This window comes from Citrus clementina, unplaced genomic scaffold (assembly GCF_000493195.1).
Source record: "Citrus clementina cultivar Clemenules unplaced genomic scaffold, Citrus_clementina_v1.0 scaffold_6, whole genome shotgun sequence".
Lineage (NCBI taxonomy): Eukaryota > Viridiplantae > Streptophyta > Magnoliopsida > Sapindales > Rutaceae > Citrus > Citrus x clementina.
In genome coordinates, this window is record NW_006262139.1 from 9,677,070 (window position 1) to 9,689,433 (window position 12,364).

Here is a 12,364-nt window from a genome sequence, read left to right on the forward strand (position 1 = left end):
TATCCAATCCACCGACTGCGGATTTTTAAAATTTCAATCCAATCCAATCCACCAATCCACGGATCGGATTTATACGGATCGGATTTTTGCGGATCAGATGGATTGAACGGATCGGATCGGATTCTGAACACCCCTAGTATGTATTACAATTAAGTGTTATATTTAATTCATGTATTCATATTTTTTATTTTATTAAAGCCTATAATGAAATGTTACAATTTGAGTGTGGAAATTTTTGTTACAAGGTGGAAGAACGAATGTTCAAGTTCACCACAGCTGTATAATCAAGATGCAAGGCCTAGCACTATAAATCCTTACTGAATCTTAGAAACCTGGTTCACGAAACTATTATTATTGAAATCTTAAAATTTCAGTGTGTACAAGCATGTAAAATGAAATAAGCATACATTATTGAAATCAATCTATTATAAGAGTGCAGAGGTATCAATTTGTTACAAAAGTGTAGATGTATCAATATATTACAAAAGTGCAAAGATGATAATGCAAAATGGGCATGCCTGTTATGTTATTAACATATCAACATCAAGCTTTCAATTTAAGACTGATCATATATAAGAAACTATTCATTTTATCAAGTCTTCTTCGATGGAGCTTGTGACATCACTTCGAAATTCCCTATTAACTCCATATTTTTTATCTTGTTAAAAGAGTAAGAGGAAGAATTAGGCATTATGGAGGCATATAACAAGATTTGTGGTTGCTATTATACAAAAAATAAACATCTTGTTATAATCAGGGAAAAATTACAATAGCAATGAACAAATGAAAAATTAATCGAACCCTAAAACAAACATACATTAATGTAATTTTTATAAAACAATAAAAAAAATCATACTCATAAAGTCTAAACAAACTTATATTACAATAGTCTATAATTTCATCTGCATAGATATTCCTATCAATGCTACTTCCTTCTATTAGGATGATAGTCGCCACTTGAGAGGATAATTGATTGTTTATTTGTTTATCCTACAAAGTCAAAAAAATGATCAATTACTTATGTAATAAAATTATTCAATTTTAATTAATGCTAAAACTTAACTCTGCATCATTACTTAATGCTTTTTTTAAATTTAGTAATGTTTTTTGACATTTTTCTTTGACAATGCCAAGGTAAATGATCTCTAGGATAGTTATCTACTAGATCATGTATTCATTTGGCTGCATTCTTTGTTACTCTCACATTATTACTACAACTTCCTTGACTTGTAACAACATTTGTTTGGTTACCATCGCATTGAATTGTCTTTGATAGGTCTTTCTATACATTCTAAATCTAATTTAAAACAAGTTTAAAACCTTCAACATCTGATGTAACCATGTTTGCAACATCTACAAAACTAACACATATTTTCTCATATCGCTTTGGTTCATCTATGCAACTTTGCAGCTCATGGCTCATTTTCACCCTACATCCTTTTTCCGTCTTCATAGGATGTACTTTTCTAGAAAAACTTATATGTCGTTGCATATCATGAATATAATGGCATACCTGAAAAAAATTCCTCTAAACTAGAATCTTAAACAACTAAAACTAATTTCAACCTTATCTTTTTCAGAATGGACTTAAAAAAATGTTCTCTTCTTACTTTCTCATCTTTGACATCTTCTCTAACTATATATTTAGATCCCACATAATTGACAAATTCACAATACATCTTTGTAGTCAACTCTTGCTAAAATTCTTAAAACTTTAAAATAGTGTACACCTCTCAAACTTGCTTCTCTATCTCATAAGATGTTACACATGGAATTTGTTAGGAAAGACGCCTGACATATTCTTCAACTTCTTTTTCACTTTTACTCCTTAATCCATTTTCATATTCATATTCCAAAATCATGTGATGTTAAGTTTCCTCAAAATTTATAGTCTTCTAAATCATAAAGAAAACAATGCATAACATCACTAATATCACCATATATTTTATAGCTCCTTAACATATTTTGAATTTTCTTAAGTATATGGCACAAAAACCATCGATGTTAAATGTTGGCAAAAGCATCCTCAATTATATTTTTCATTGCTCTATCTTGGTCTGTAATTATTTTGATGGGAGCAAAATTAGATATACATGATAGTCAAGTCTGAAATAACCACATGAATATCTCAATGTCCTTGTGTGAAACTAATCAACATCATGGAAAAATAGAATGACCATGCTCCAAGCTCTTTGCAGGCTTTCCAACTCCTTGCCCCAATAGAAAATACATTTTTTAATTGACTCTCAACATCTACTAGCATAATAAAGAGAAACATATTGTCTTCTACTTGCATTTTCATAAAATAGTCTTGAATAATAATAACATCTCCATCTCCGAGCCATAATCGTCTTTCTTTCTAAACATGATATATGTCCTCTCTTTTTATGAATGCCACATTTTCATAGCCACCCGACTCAATAACAAGTGAGTGATAGTTGTGTCACATTTTAGTTCCTACTCAATCATTTACATTAAGATTCATTTTTGCATATGCACCTAGGCTATTATTGTATCGAAAGTGCCTAGACTTAGTAGGAGTCAATATTATATGGTTGTGTTCAAGGTTTAAAATTCGAACCTTCCACTTTCTATTTTCCTCTAAACGTCCTTTAAATTTAGCATTCCAACCTGTTTTTCCACTAGATTGGGGCTTAAGATATTAATGGACTTGTTTAGCTTCTTGTCTCACCGCTTCAGCTACAAGCAAAACTCAGATGCCTTATACTCCCATCACTCTCTTTTTGCTATTTCTCTGCAAACCTTTTTCTTTTTAACATAATTTTTGTAATAAATAGGCATTTCAATATCACTATCAATTATCAAATGACATCCCAATCATCGTCCTCTTCAATTTTCTCTAACCCTTCAACTTTAGTAGTTGTTTCCATATTTTTTATTTCTACAAAATGAATATAATCACATTAACATACTTAAAAAAGTAAAAGATTACTAAAGAGAGAGCCATATATAAGTTATATATGCTTTAAGTTACAAAAAATAATGATCAATTGCAAATTTTTATGTCAATCTTGAATAAAACCGATTCTTTGTTTCCTCCAACAACATGAAATTATTATATCAATTCCGAATAAAATAGTGACAATAAATAAGAAAAAGAGAATTGCTTCCTCTTTCAATATGAAATCCAGTTCATAATAACAAAAATTAAATAATTCACCAATTCTTTATTTCCAAATAACTCAAATTTTGAATAGCATAATCATGAACACACTTTGAATCCTAACAGATAATTCACCAATTTTAAACCCTAAATAAGACAAATTTTAAATTATTGAAATGAATTGAAGGAAATTACCATCAAAGATGCAGTTGTCGATTCTCCTGAGAGGCCATAATTACTATGAATAGCCATATTAATGATGAGGGACGCATTTTTTCTATGCTACCATACTTGCTCTCGTATTCTTCCCAAGTTCGGCTGAGGAAGAGTTACGAGGCATAAAACAAATATATGTATGTATGCATATATGTGTGTGTGTCTCTCTCTCTCTCTATATATATATGCTGATTTGGGTTCGGAATACTTTTTTTATTTACCATTCATGGTAAATAAATAAAAAAGTAAGACTACTCCATTTTGACAAAAGACCCACAACTAAATTCTATAGCTTTTGGTCCACTGTCCCGATCATGATTTTCCTACCCCTAGAGGGAAGGGCCCTAAGCCTTGAGAATGTCTATTACGGCGTTTGTCGGTGATGAGACCAGGGCGGTGCCGAAGATGATATAATAGAGACAAGGCTGATTGAATTTGGGAGAAGAGAGAGTGAGCGAGCGAGATGTGAGAGAGCCGAGTTATTTGATTTGGGAGAGGATTTAAAGCAAGCCCAAAATGCAGCGTGTTTTACCCACTATTGTACTCATTATTGTAAGAATATCATTATTGTATCAGAAATAGTTGGCCTTAAACATAACTCAACATTACACAATGTGGGATCAGTTTTATGTCTAATTGGGTCATATATTTTCTATGTGAGAGATGCTGTGGTGATACAGTACGAGGCCAAGATTTGAAGCACTTTCCAGCGTTTGCTTATTGTATGGTCTCTAAGCCATCTGAGAATATTAGGATTTAGGAGATTTGTGAAGAGGCTGGCTTGTGGTGAATGTCTTTAATGTGTGGAACACATTTTCACACATTTCTATCTTAACGATTAGGGTTCCACATAAAAGCAAAATGCAAGTTAAGGTTGATGTTCCACATACTTGCCGTAAAGAGTCTACATTTTCTTTTAATATTTCTTAACTTTTCAAGAATCTTGGTAAGTTTAATAAGTGACTAATGCCGCAATTCCAAAAAAGCTATCATATATAATTGTTAGTAAGTGACTACTGCGGCAATACCAAATAAACTCTCACATTAGTAGAAACTCAAATGTTAAGATTATAATTAGGATAACATTATAGTATAAAAGCAAAAACATATTGTATTGAGCATGTTAGTCTCGTATATAGTTGTCTTCGTATGCCAACTATTAACACATTAGCATAAACCTACCATAAATTACTATCTTAGCTTAGCTTAATTAGAGTAACATATAAGGCTACTCAATTCCACATTGTTTATAATTTTCTGCATAAGAGCACTGTTAGATTCTACAACTTTGGTGCATTTGGAGCCTTCTGTATGCTAGTTTATACTATGAGTCATGACCTTAACGCTTAAAGCCACTTTACAAAACTAAATATGAATCAGCTTTGTGTCCAAAGCTCTAAATAAGTAGATCTGCATATCCATAACTTGCCTTGCCCCCGAGGGACTGCTTGAGCCTGTACAATGCTCGACTCTCCAGCTGCCGCACTCTTTCCTTAGATAATCCAAATATGTTGCCTACTTCAGACAGTGATTTTGGTTTTCCGTCTTCAATGCCAAATCTCAGCCTGACTATACACCTCTCTTTTGGATTGAGAAGGGTTAGAAGGTTGCGAACATGCTGCCTCATCAGCTGTTTTTGCACACTAATGTCAGGGATCTCAACCCCAGTGTCTGCAGTAATCTCCTGCAAGTGTAACAAAAAAAATAATTGATCCTCTGTATATTACAAGGAATTGCCATAATGTTCATATTTATTTACCAAAGTCAGGAGGACTGAAAGGTAAATTTAACTTTACAAAAGGGACGCCAAGAAGACAAGAACCAAATGTTTAGCTGAATCTACAACCCTAATAACTTTGATGCTCCATTAACTGTTACTAAAATACGAGATCAGCATTGACAAGTACTCTCTAATAGCAAGAACAAAGTTGTGGCATATCTTATACCAGAACATTAATATATACTTGCTGTCACAGTAGAGCCATTATGCATTGAGTTCAAGTAAAATGAGCTGGAAACAGTCTGTGGAATCAAATAAACAGAATTCCAGATGAAAGATAGACTCAGTTGACAGCAAGTCCTGGCCTTTAATATCTTTTTTTTTTTTCCTTTTTTCCAACAGCATAAATTATGTTATTAATCAAATTTTTGAAAAACAACTGACTTACCAAACACCACAGAACATTTTGCAAGAAATATGCTATCCTGCAGCATCCCGAAATGTAGACTAGCATGTTCAAGTCATCAGAATACCAAATTTGCTCACAGATTAGTTATACGAAGCATGCAATAGAAACAGTAGATTTTGAGATCAAGGAAAGAAAACTCTTTAATAGAACATTTCTATTGAGTTGGTCACTATACTACAGATTCTCCCAAGTGTCCCCTATCATTTCATGACCATAAACAAGTATGTTTAGGTAATATCAGAAGGCAAATGTGATAACAAAAGAGGCATTACCTGAAAAGTGGTATCCTGGTCTGCCCAAACAGGCTGTTGCATAGAGAGTGGCATTCTTGTTATGAATATCAACCTTTCTAGCTTCTCAACGGTAATTCCAACACGTCTTGCCAAGTCTTCTTTGTCTGGAGAATGATTTCCTTCTTGAATGTATAATCTCTTTGCCTCCAGTACCCTGCTCAGGAGGGTATATATATTCTCCTGCACATAGCAAATAAATTCCATCACAAGAGGGGCTTGCCATGCATACATAATAAGACTTGAGAGTAATTCTAATAGATTCAGACATTCAGTTCCATTCAATTATTTTTAAGCATTCAAAGAAATGAAAACATAAAACTTAAATATATAAATAGGAGACAAATTAAATGTCATTACCGGTAGACGGATTGTCCTGGAATGTTGAAATATTGCCTTCCTAATTGTTTGCCTTACCCACCAATAGGCATAACTGGCAAATCGGCAACCGGCTTGTGGTTTGAACTTCTCAACACTCTTCATGAGGCCCATGCTTCCCTCCTAGAAGAGATTCACAAAAATAGCAGATATTTTATTAATTAAACATCATGTTATTCTTATTCTTTTTCACAATTATCCAGACATGTTTCTGTATGTAAAATTATTTCTAATTGCCACGGAGTTTTTAATACGAGAACTTATATTTTATAACTGCCAAATGAAACAAAACCAGACAATGGCATTCAATTTCAATCCCCGTGAGAAACATGCAAGCAAAAGGTGTAGATGACGGATCAAGAACAACAATTTGATCATTTGGTTTGCTAAAAGTTCAATATAATGGTAACCATAGCTGGGGGAAAACTACAAGCAAGAGATACATTTTAAACCACTGTTTGGACAGCATTCAACATATGTAAAGTTCATAAAATAAACTAATGTTTGAAGACCCCTTTATCTTTCACCATCCCAAATCCTTCAACAGTGACAAGATGAGACCCGAAATACATGTCAAACAAAACCACCAAAAACTTAACTCCTTTATCATTGGTGTTCTTGGAACCTCCTAGGGCAGAAGTTGCAGCAATCAAATCTAAAGTATTCGATTAAACCAACACAGGTTCACATGATTATTCTTGTCAGTGATATTGAAATAACAAAAGCCATTTTCCGAAGTTAAATGTTGCTTGGTTAACCTGCAATAGATCATGAAGGCCGATACCACGGCCCTGATATTGTTTGGCAACATGAACGACCAAACGTAAATTTGCATTGATCAGCTTTTCTCTACTGCTGTTACCAGAGTGAAGTTCCGACTTCAAGTCCCGACAACTTAGGTGAAACCTTAAAAGCTTTAAAATCAAGGTGGGCTCACGACCAAACTGAGATTGAAGCTTACTCTTCTCCTTCTCTAATCGTATTAAATCCTGTTAAATAACCCACGAATAAGACCATTAAGAAGTTACACATATTTTAATCATATAAATGCAATAAAATTGAAAAGCACCTGTATTTGAGCAATCAATTCAAACTCTTCGTCAGCTGTCAAAAGTTTTCTTGTTTCAGGACCCCACAAAAATAATCGGAGAGGATCATTAGGATCAAACCCTTCACTTAACTTTTTCTTCACAGAAGCCTTTCTAGAATTATAAGTTTCATGATTTGTTACTTTTGGTTTAGAAACCTTTCTTTTCTTTGACCTTCTCTCCAAAAACCGGGTTGACCGAACTGTTTTCACCTCCTCAAGTGGATAGCCCAATGAACTAGTGGAACCAAAATTAAAAATATCAGTCGTCAGAGAAATTGAACTTAAAATGAGATCTAAGAAGAGAACAATGCAATCAACTAGAATAACAACCTGGTCAACGATATATCAGTAAATTCAGCACCATTTAATTTGGGGTTCTCAGCTAATGATGCTGCTTCTTTTGAGGCTGACAAAGCCTTCCTAGCAAGGGCAACTGCATCAAATGGTTCAGCATCAACAGACTCCTCAGTATCATTTGAAAGAGACTGCATAGTCAAGGACACGGAGGGATCTTCTCCCCTTTTCATGGGTGGCGACCTGAAAGAAAAAAAATTAAAAAAGTCCCATGAAATTAAATCCAAAAATAAAATTGCAGTGACAAATAAGTTAACCAAACAGCAACAAAAGTATTTCCATTTTTATCTTACAAATTCCACAAATCAGGCCAGTGAAGAAACTGGTGTTCAAGGTCCTGCACTAGTTGATCCAAGTCACCAGAGTTCTTTTCTTCAACAAAAAAGGCCTCAGTCTCCATATTCCTGCTATCACTTGTTGCCTGCAATGGAACATGAGGAATGCAAAAGATGATGATAAATAATGTAGGCAATGTCAAAAGGAAGAGAAACAAGAAATTCTCAACCACTTTCCAGAAAAGGAAAAACCCATTGAAAAGAGAATGCATCAATATATCTGCATATTTCTAACTTATGCATTTCAATACTTGCAACAAATGTCTAACCTGGGATGTTTTGTCTTCCTTAAACATGTGTAAGAGAGGCCTGTACTCATCACGCTGTTCTTGCAACAGAACTGAGGTAGGAAAATGTCGAGCTACAGAAGAAGTTGGAACAGAAGCAACTGCAGGGGCTGATTGCTCATTATGCATCAAAACTGCTATGTTATGCACATAAACATGCAAGATGTTATCTAAAAAGTAGAATCACTACAAATCTCTAAGTATCTCACAGAAGATCAAGACATTTATCGATGTACAAATTAAAATGGTCAAACAAATCCTATCATTTGCTTCATCAAAAATAGAGGAAATCTCTATATCCCCAAACAATCAAAGTACATAACACATGCACACACTCAAGACAACTATAGCAATTAATTAGCAAGCAAAACATCCGACACTAAGATCGCCTGTGAAAATCCCATTTCTAAATATATCGACCCATCATCATGCTTAAAATAGACTCATCATCATAAATAGAACAATAAGATAAAATATAACTGAGACTGTAACTAAGGGTATGTTTGGTACTACAGTACTGTGGATTAAAAATCCACACTCTCTTGAAGTTTGCAATTATATACCTTATCGTACGCATCTACATATGCAGCAAACTACACATAGTGAAACAAATACAATGCAAACCCAATAACACATAGTTCAGATTCCCCATTTCCCTTTATTGGTACATGAACATACAGTGTGTATCAACTTAAAATGAAAATTCATAGCAGCTACCCATCATCTACAGAAATTTCATAGAATGTGAAAGCGATAAATAATTCCTCACACCACCAACCGGGTAGCAAAAGAAACATGAAAAGAGATAAAAACAAAAGAAAGAAACACAGGAAGTAGAAAAGTTACCTGAAGAAGAAGAAGACGAAGAAGCAGAGGAGGACAGAGAGTGTTTCACGCGGGTTCGTGAAGGAAATGAGGGAGGTGAAGATAGCAAATTTCGACCAGCCTCCATTGAAGATATGATAGTGTTAAGAGTCGAAGTATTTAAGTCCTCTGACAAACAATGCCAAGAAAAAATGACATGGGTATTCTTAGTTCGTCTGGGGAGAGATTTTGTTTCGTCAATGTAAAAGCAAATGTGTTTTTTAACGACTTTCTTGCAGATAGAAACGAACCAGACAACGCTTTGCACCGCTTTCAGAAAATACTTCAAGCCTCAAATTTGCTAAAGCCATTCTCTGAAAGGATCAGGTTCGGTTGGACTTCATCTAATTTCCGTTTTCTTTTTAGTTAATAACATCTGGATCCCTCATCTTTTTATAAACTTGAAAACAAGAATGTAGTTTACAAACCTTTTCATTGGTGCCCTGTTTAAGTCTTTATTACGTTTGTAGCCGGCGGATATTAATAATTAGTTCAAATAACTACGAGTGGGCAAAATACTTCGACCAAATCCAACCTTACCAGTTTGGTTTGGATCGATCAATAATGTGATTCGGTCTGAACCAATACTTGCCCACATAAAAGGAGAATTTCCACAAACGAGATAAATTATGATATAATATTAACAAGCACCACTGCACCAAGTATCATTAATTAAGAATGTTAAAAATATAATTCAATTCTCGCAATCTTTAAAAAATGGTATTTACTTTTATTTATTATTTTGATTTGATGGTACTTTTGGTGCATATAAAATATTTTTATGTACTGTGAAGGTCTTTATATGTTAAATTGGGCTTTAGCCCCACCAAATTTTAAAAAAAATTAATTTTATATACAAAAGTACCACTACTTCAATTTTTATGTACTGGTGAAAGTCTTTATGAGTTAAACTGCGACCAAATTTTTTATAAAAAATTAATTTTATATACAAAACTACCACTACTTCAATTTTTCAAAATTATCACTGTAGTATTTATAAAAATGCCACTATTGTAATTTCACTAAATTACCACTACTAGCGTTGTTTTAATTTTTTGAAAGCAACATCTATCATCATTTTACCCAATTTCTTCTTCTTCACTTTCATCTCATTTTATAAATTTCTTTCTTTCTTTAACAAGGTTGTGAAGACAAAAAATTTATCACTTATTTTCCTTTTAATTCTTTGAAGTTGATCATTCGCTTATTTATTTAGTATTTTTTTTTATCAAAAGAGCTTAATTCACAAGGTATTATTTCTCAAAACCCAAAAGTATTAATTTAATGTTAGGGTTTATAGTCTTTAATTACTTTTAGACATTGTTTACTTATTTATTTTCATGATCCTTTCAATTATGAAATTTCCAAATTTTTAATGTTATAGACTCTCTTTTTGTTGTTAAATACTCAAAATTTTTATATATTGCTTGATGAATTGGATTTTATCGGTAGATAATAGAAAAAATTAGTGGAGATGAGAACATGTTTAAATATAGACAAAAGAAATTATATTATAAGTCTATAATTTTTTTTTATTAAACTATCTATATAAAAAAAAAACTTATAGACACTATCAACTCAAATTCTATAATAAATTAATTTAATGCTTTAAAATATCATAAGGTATAACTTAAATAGTGTGTAATTGTATTTAAATTACCTTCTTTATTTATCTATGGTTTTATATATTTATGCAACTTTTCAAAAAAAAAAATTAAGATAAATTTTATCTATAAAAAAATTTAATCTAATTCGGTGTACTAAAATTTTTTTACTTCGCGCCGTGTTCACATGTCACGTGAACAGAGTTCTTAGGTTCAATTTTCACAAAGGACCCCCACTCTCAAGTGGGATAAACCAACCAACACAGAGGTTACGAAGGAAAAGAGTGGGCCACGCCGTGTAGGGATGGCAATTTAACCCAAACTTAGCCAAGACCCAGGCAAAACCGCACCGAAATAAAATAAATCTCGTATCCGAAATTGATTTTATCAACCCGCATATATCCGGGTCCGGTTCCAAGTTTGGGTAATCCCGAAAATACGAAACCTGGACCCGAATATATTTACAAGTTTGGGTAATCCCGGAAATACGAAACCTGGACCCGAATATATTTATCTTAATATTATTTTTTTAATTATTTTTATAAGATAAATAGGAAAGAAAAATCAGCCATGCCCTAATTCCCTCTTCTACAGCCGCAGCCACCAAACCAAAGCCATTCTCTTCAACTCTTTCTCTTTCATCTAATCTTCATCATCTTCACACTTTCACAGCCACCCTAGCCAAAGCAAAGTATTCTTTTCCTCTCTCTTCAACTCTTCTTTTCATCAAATCATTGTCGTCACTCGTCATTACTTCGCCACCTTCACTGTATTTCATGTTCATCTTCATCACTGGCCGTCGCTTGTCTATCTATTTCATAGGTTTTGGTCGACGTTTGTCTACCTTCATGATTGCAATCGCGGTTGTGGCGCTGTGTTCATCATCATCAGCCTCCATTCGTTACTTCACCGGTTGCAGATCCTTGAAGTTCGTAAATATTGAATGCGTGAATCGTCAATTTGAATTGTAGATCTACGTTATGGATTTGTATTTGTGAATGTTTTATTACTTTGAATCATTGAAATTAGAATTTGTATTTGTGTTTGATCTTTTTAGAATTGAGATTTGTATTTGTATTTGGTTTCTTTAATTTTTCAGTTGATTAAGTGATCCGGGTTTAAAACCCACAATCCGAAAATCTTAATTTTTCCAGGTTGAACCCATATTAAACTCGAAGGCAATAAATTCATGTTTAAATATGGATCTAGAACAATATTTTGGTATTTGGGTTCGGAACTGAAAAGACCAAACTTGGACCCAGACCCAGACCCAGACTTTGTCATCCCTGACGCCGTGCTTGAGAGACAATGTGTCTTATCCAAATTATCACCTCTAAACGGCATTACGGTAGGGACCTATGTAAGAACAATTACAAACTATATCCTTAGTTATGATTCGCTTAAACTTGGAGACTCAGATGCTATTACTCATTCTCCCTTATCAGGTTTTATTCACCCAAAACGTTGTCGTCCTGCTTTGAGAATCACGACCACGAGATGTCGGCGGTCTTACTTCTTACTGAAGATCTTTTTGGGATATTTTATTAATCTTCAGGCATGTACAATATTAAGGAAAATTCTGATATTTTGATCTTAATAACAACAGCTACAATAACAATAAATAAATTAATCT

The 12,364-nt window shown here is 33.4% G+C and overlaps 1 protein-coding gene across 2 annotated transcripts; it reads right to left on the reverse strand.

The window, feature by feature from the left end:
• Positions 1-4,569: 4,569 nt before the first annotated feature.
• LOC18039397 (RNA polymerase sigma factor sigF, chloroplastic) lies at positions 4,570-9,438 on the reverse strand. 2 transcript variants are annotated; one of them, XM_006428668.2, is made up of 9 exons: positions 9,110-9,438; positions 8,246-8,397; positions 7,935-8,062; positions 7,618-7,824; positions 7,267-7,522; positions 6,956-7,186; positions 6,180-6,320; positions 5,802-6,002; positions 4,570-5,024 (listed from the first exon to the last, which is right to left on the reverse strand). In XM_006428668.2, exons 1-9 carry the CDS (start codon positions 9,213-9,215, stop codon positions 4,737-4,739), a joined length of 1,710 nt encoding a protein of 569 aa, XP_006428731.1. In that variant the 5' UTR covers positions 9,216-9,438; the 3' UTR covers positions 4,570-4,736. The 2 variants fall into 2 exon arrangements, with proteins under 2 accessions (XP_006428731.1, XP_024038486.1); XM_024182718.1 differs by having other exon boundaries at positions 8,246-8,400.
• Between the last annotated feature and the right edge of the window lie 2,926 nt (positions 9,439-12,364).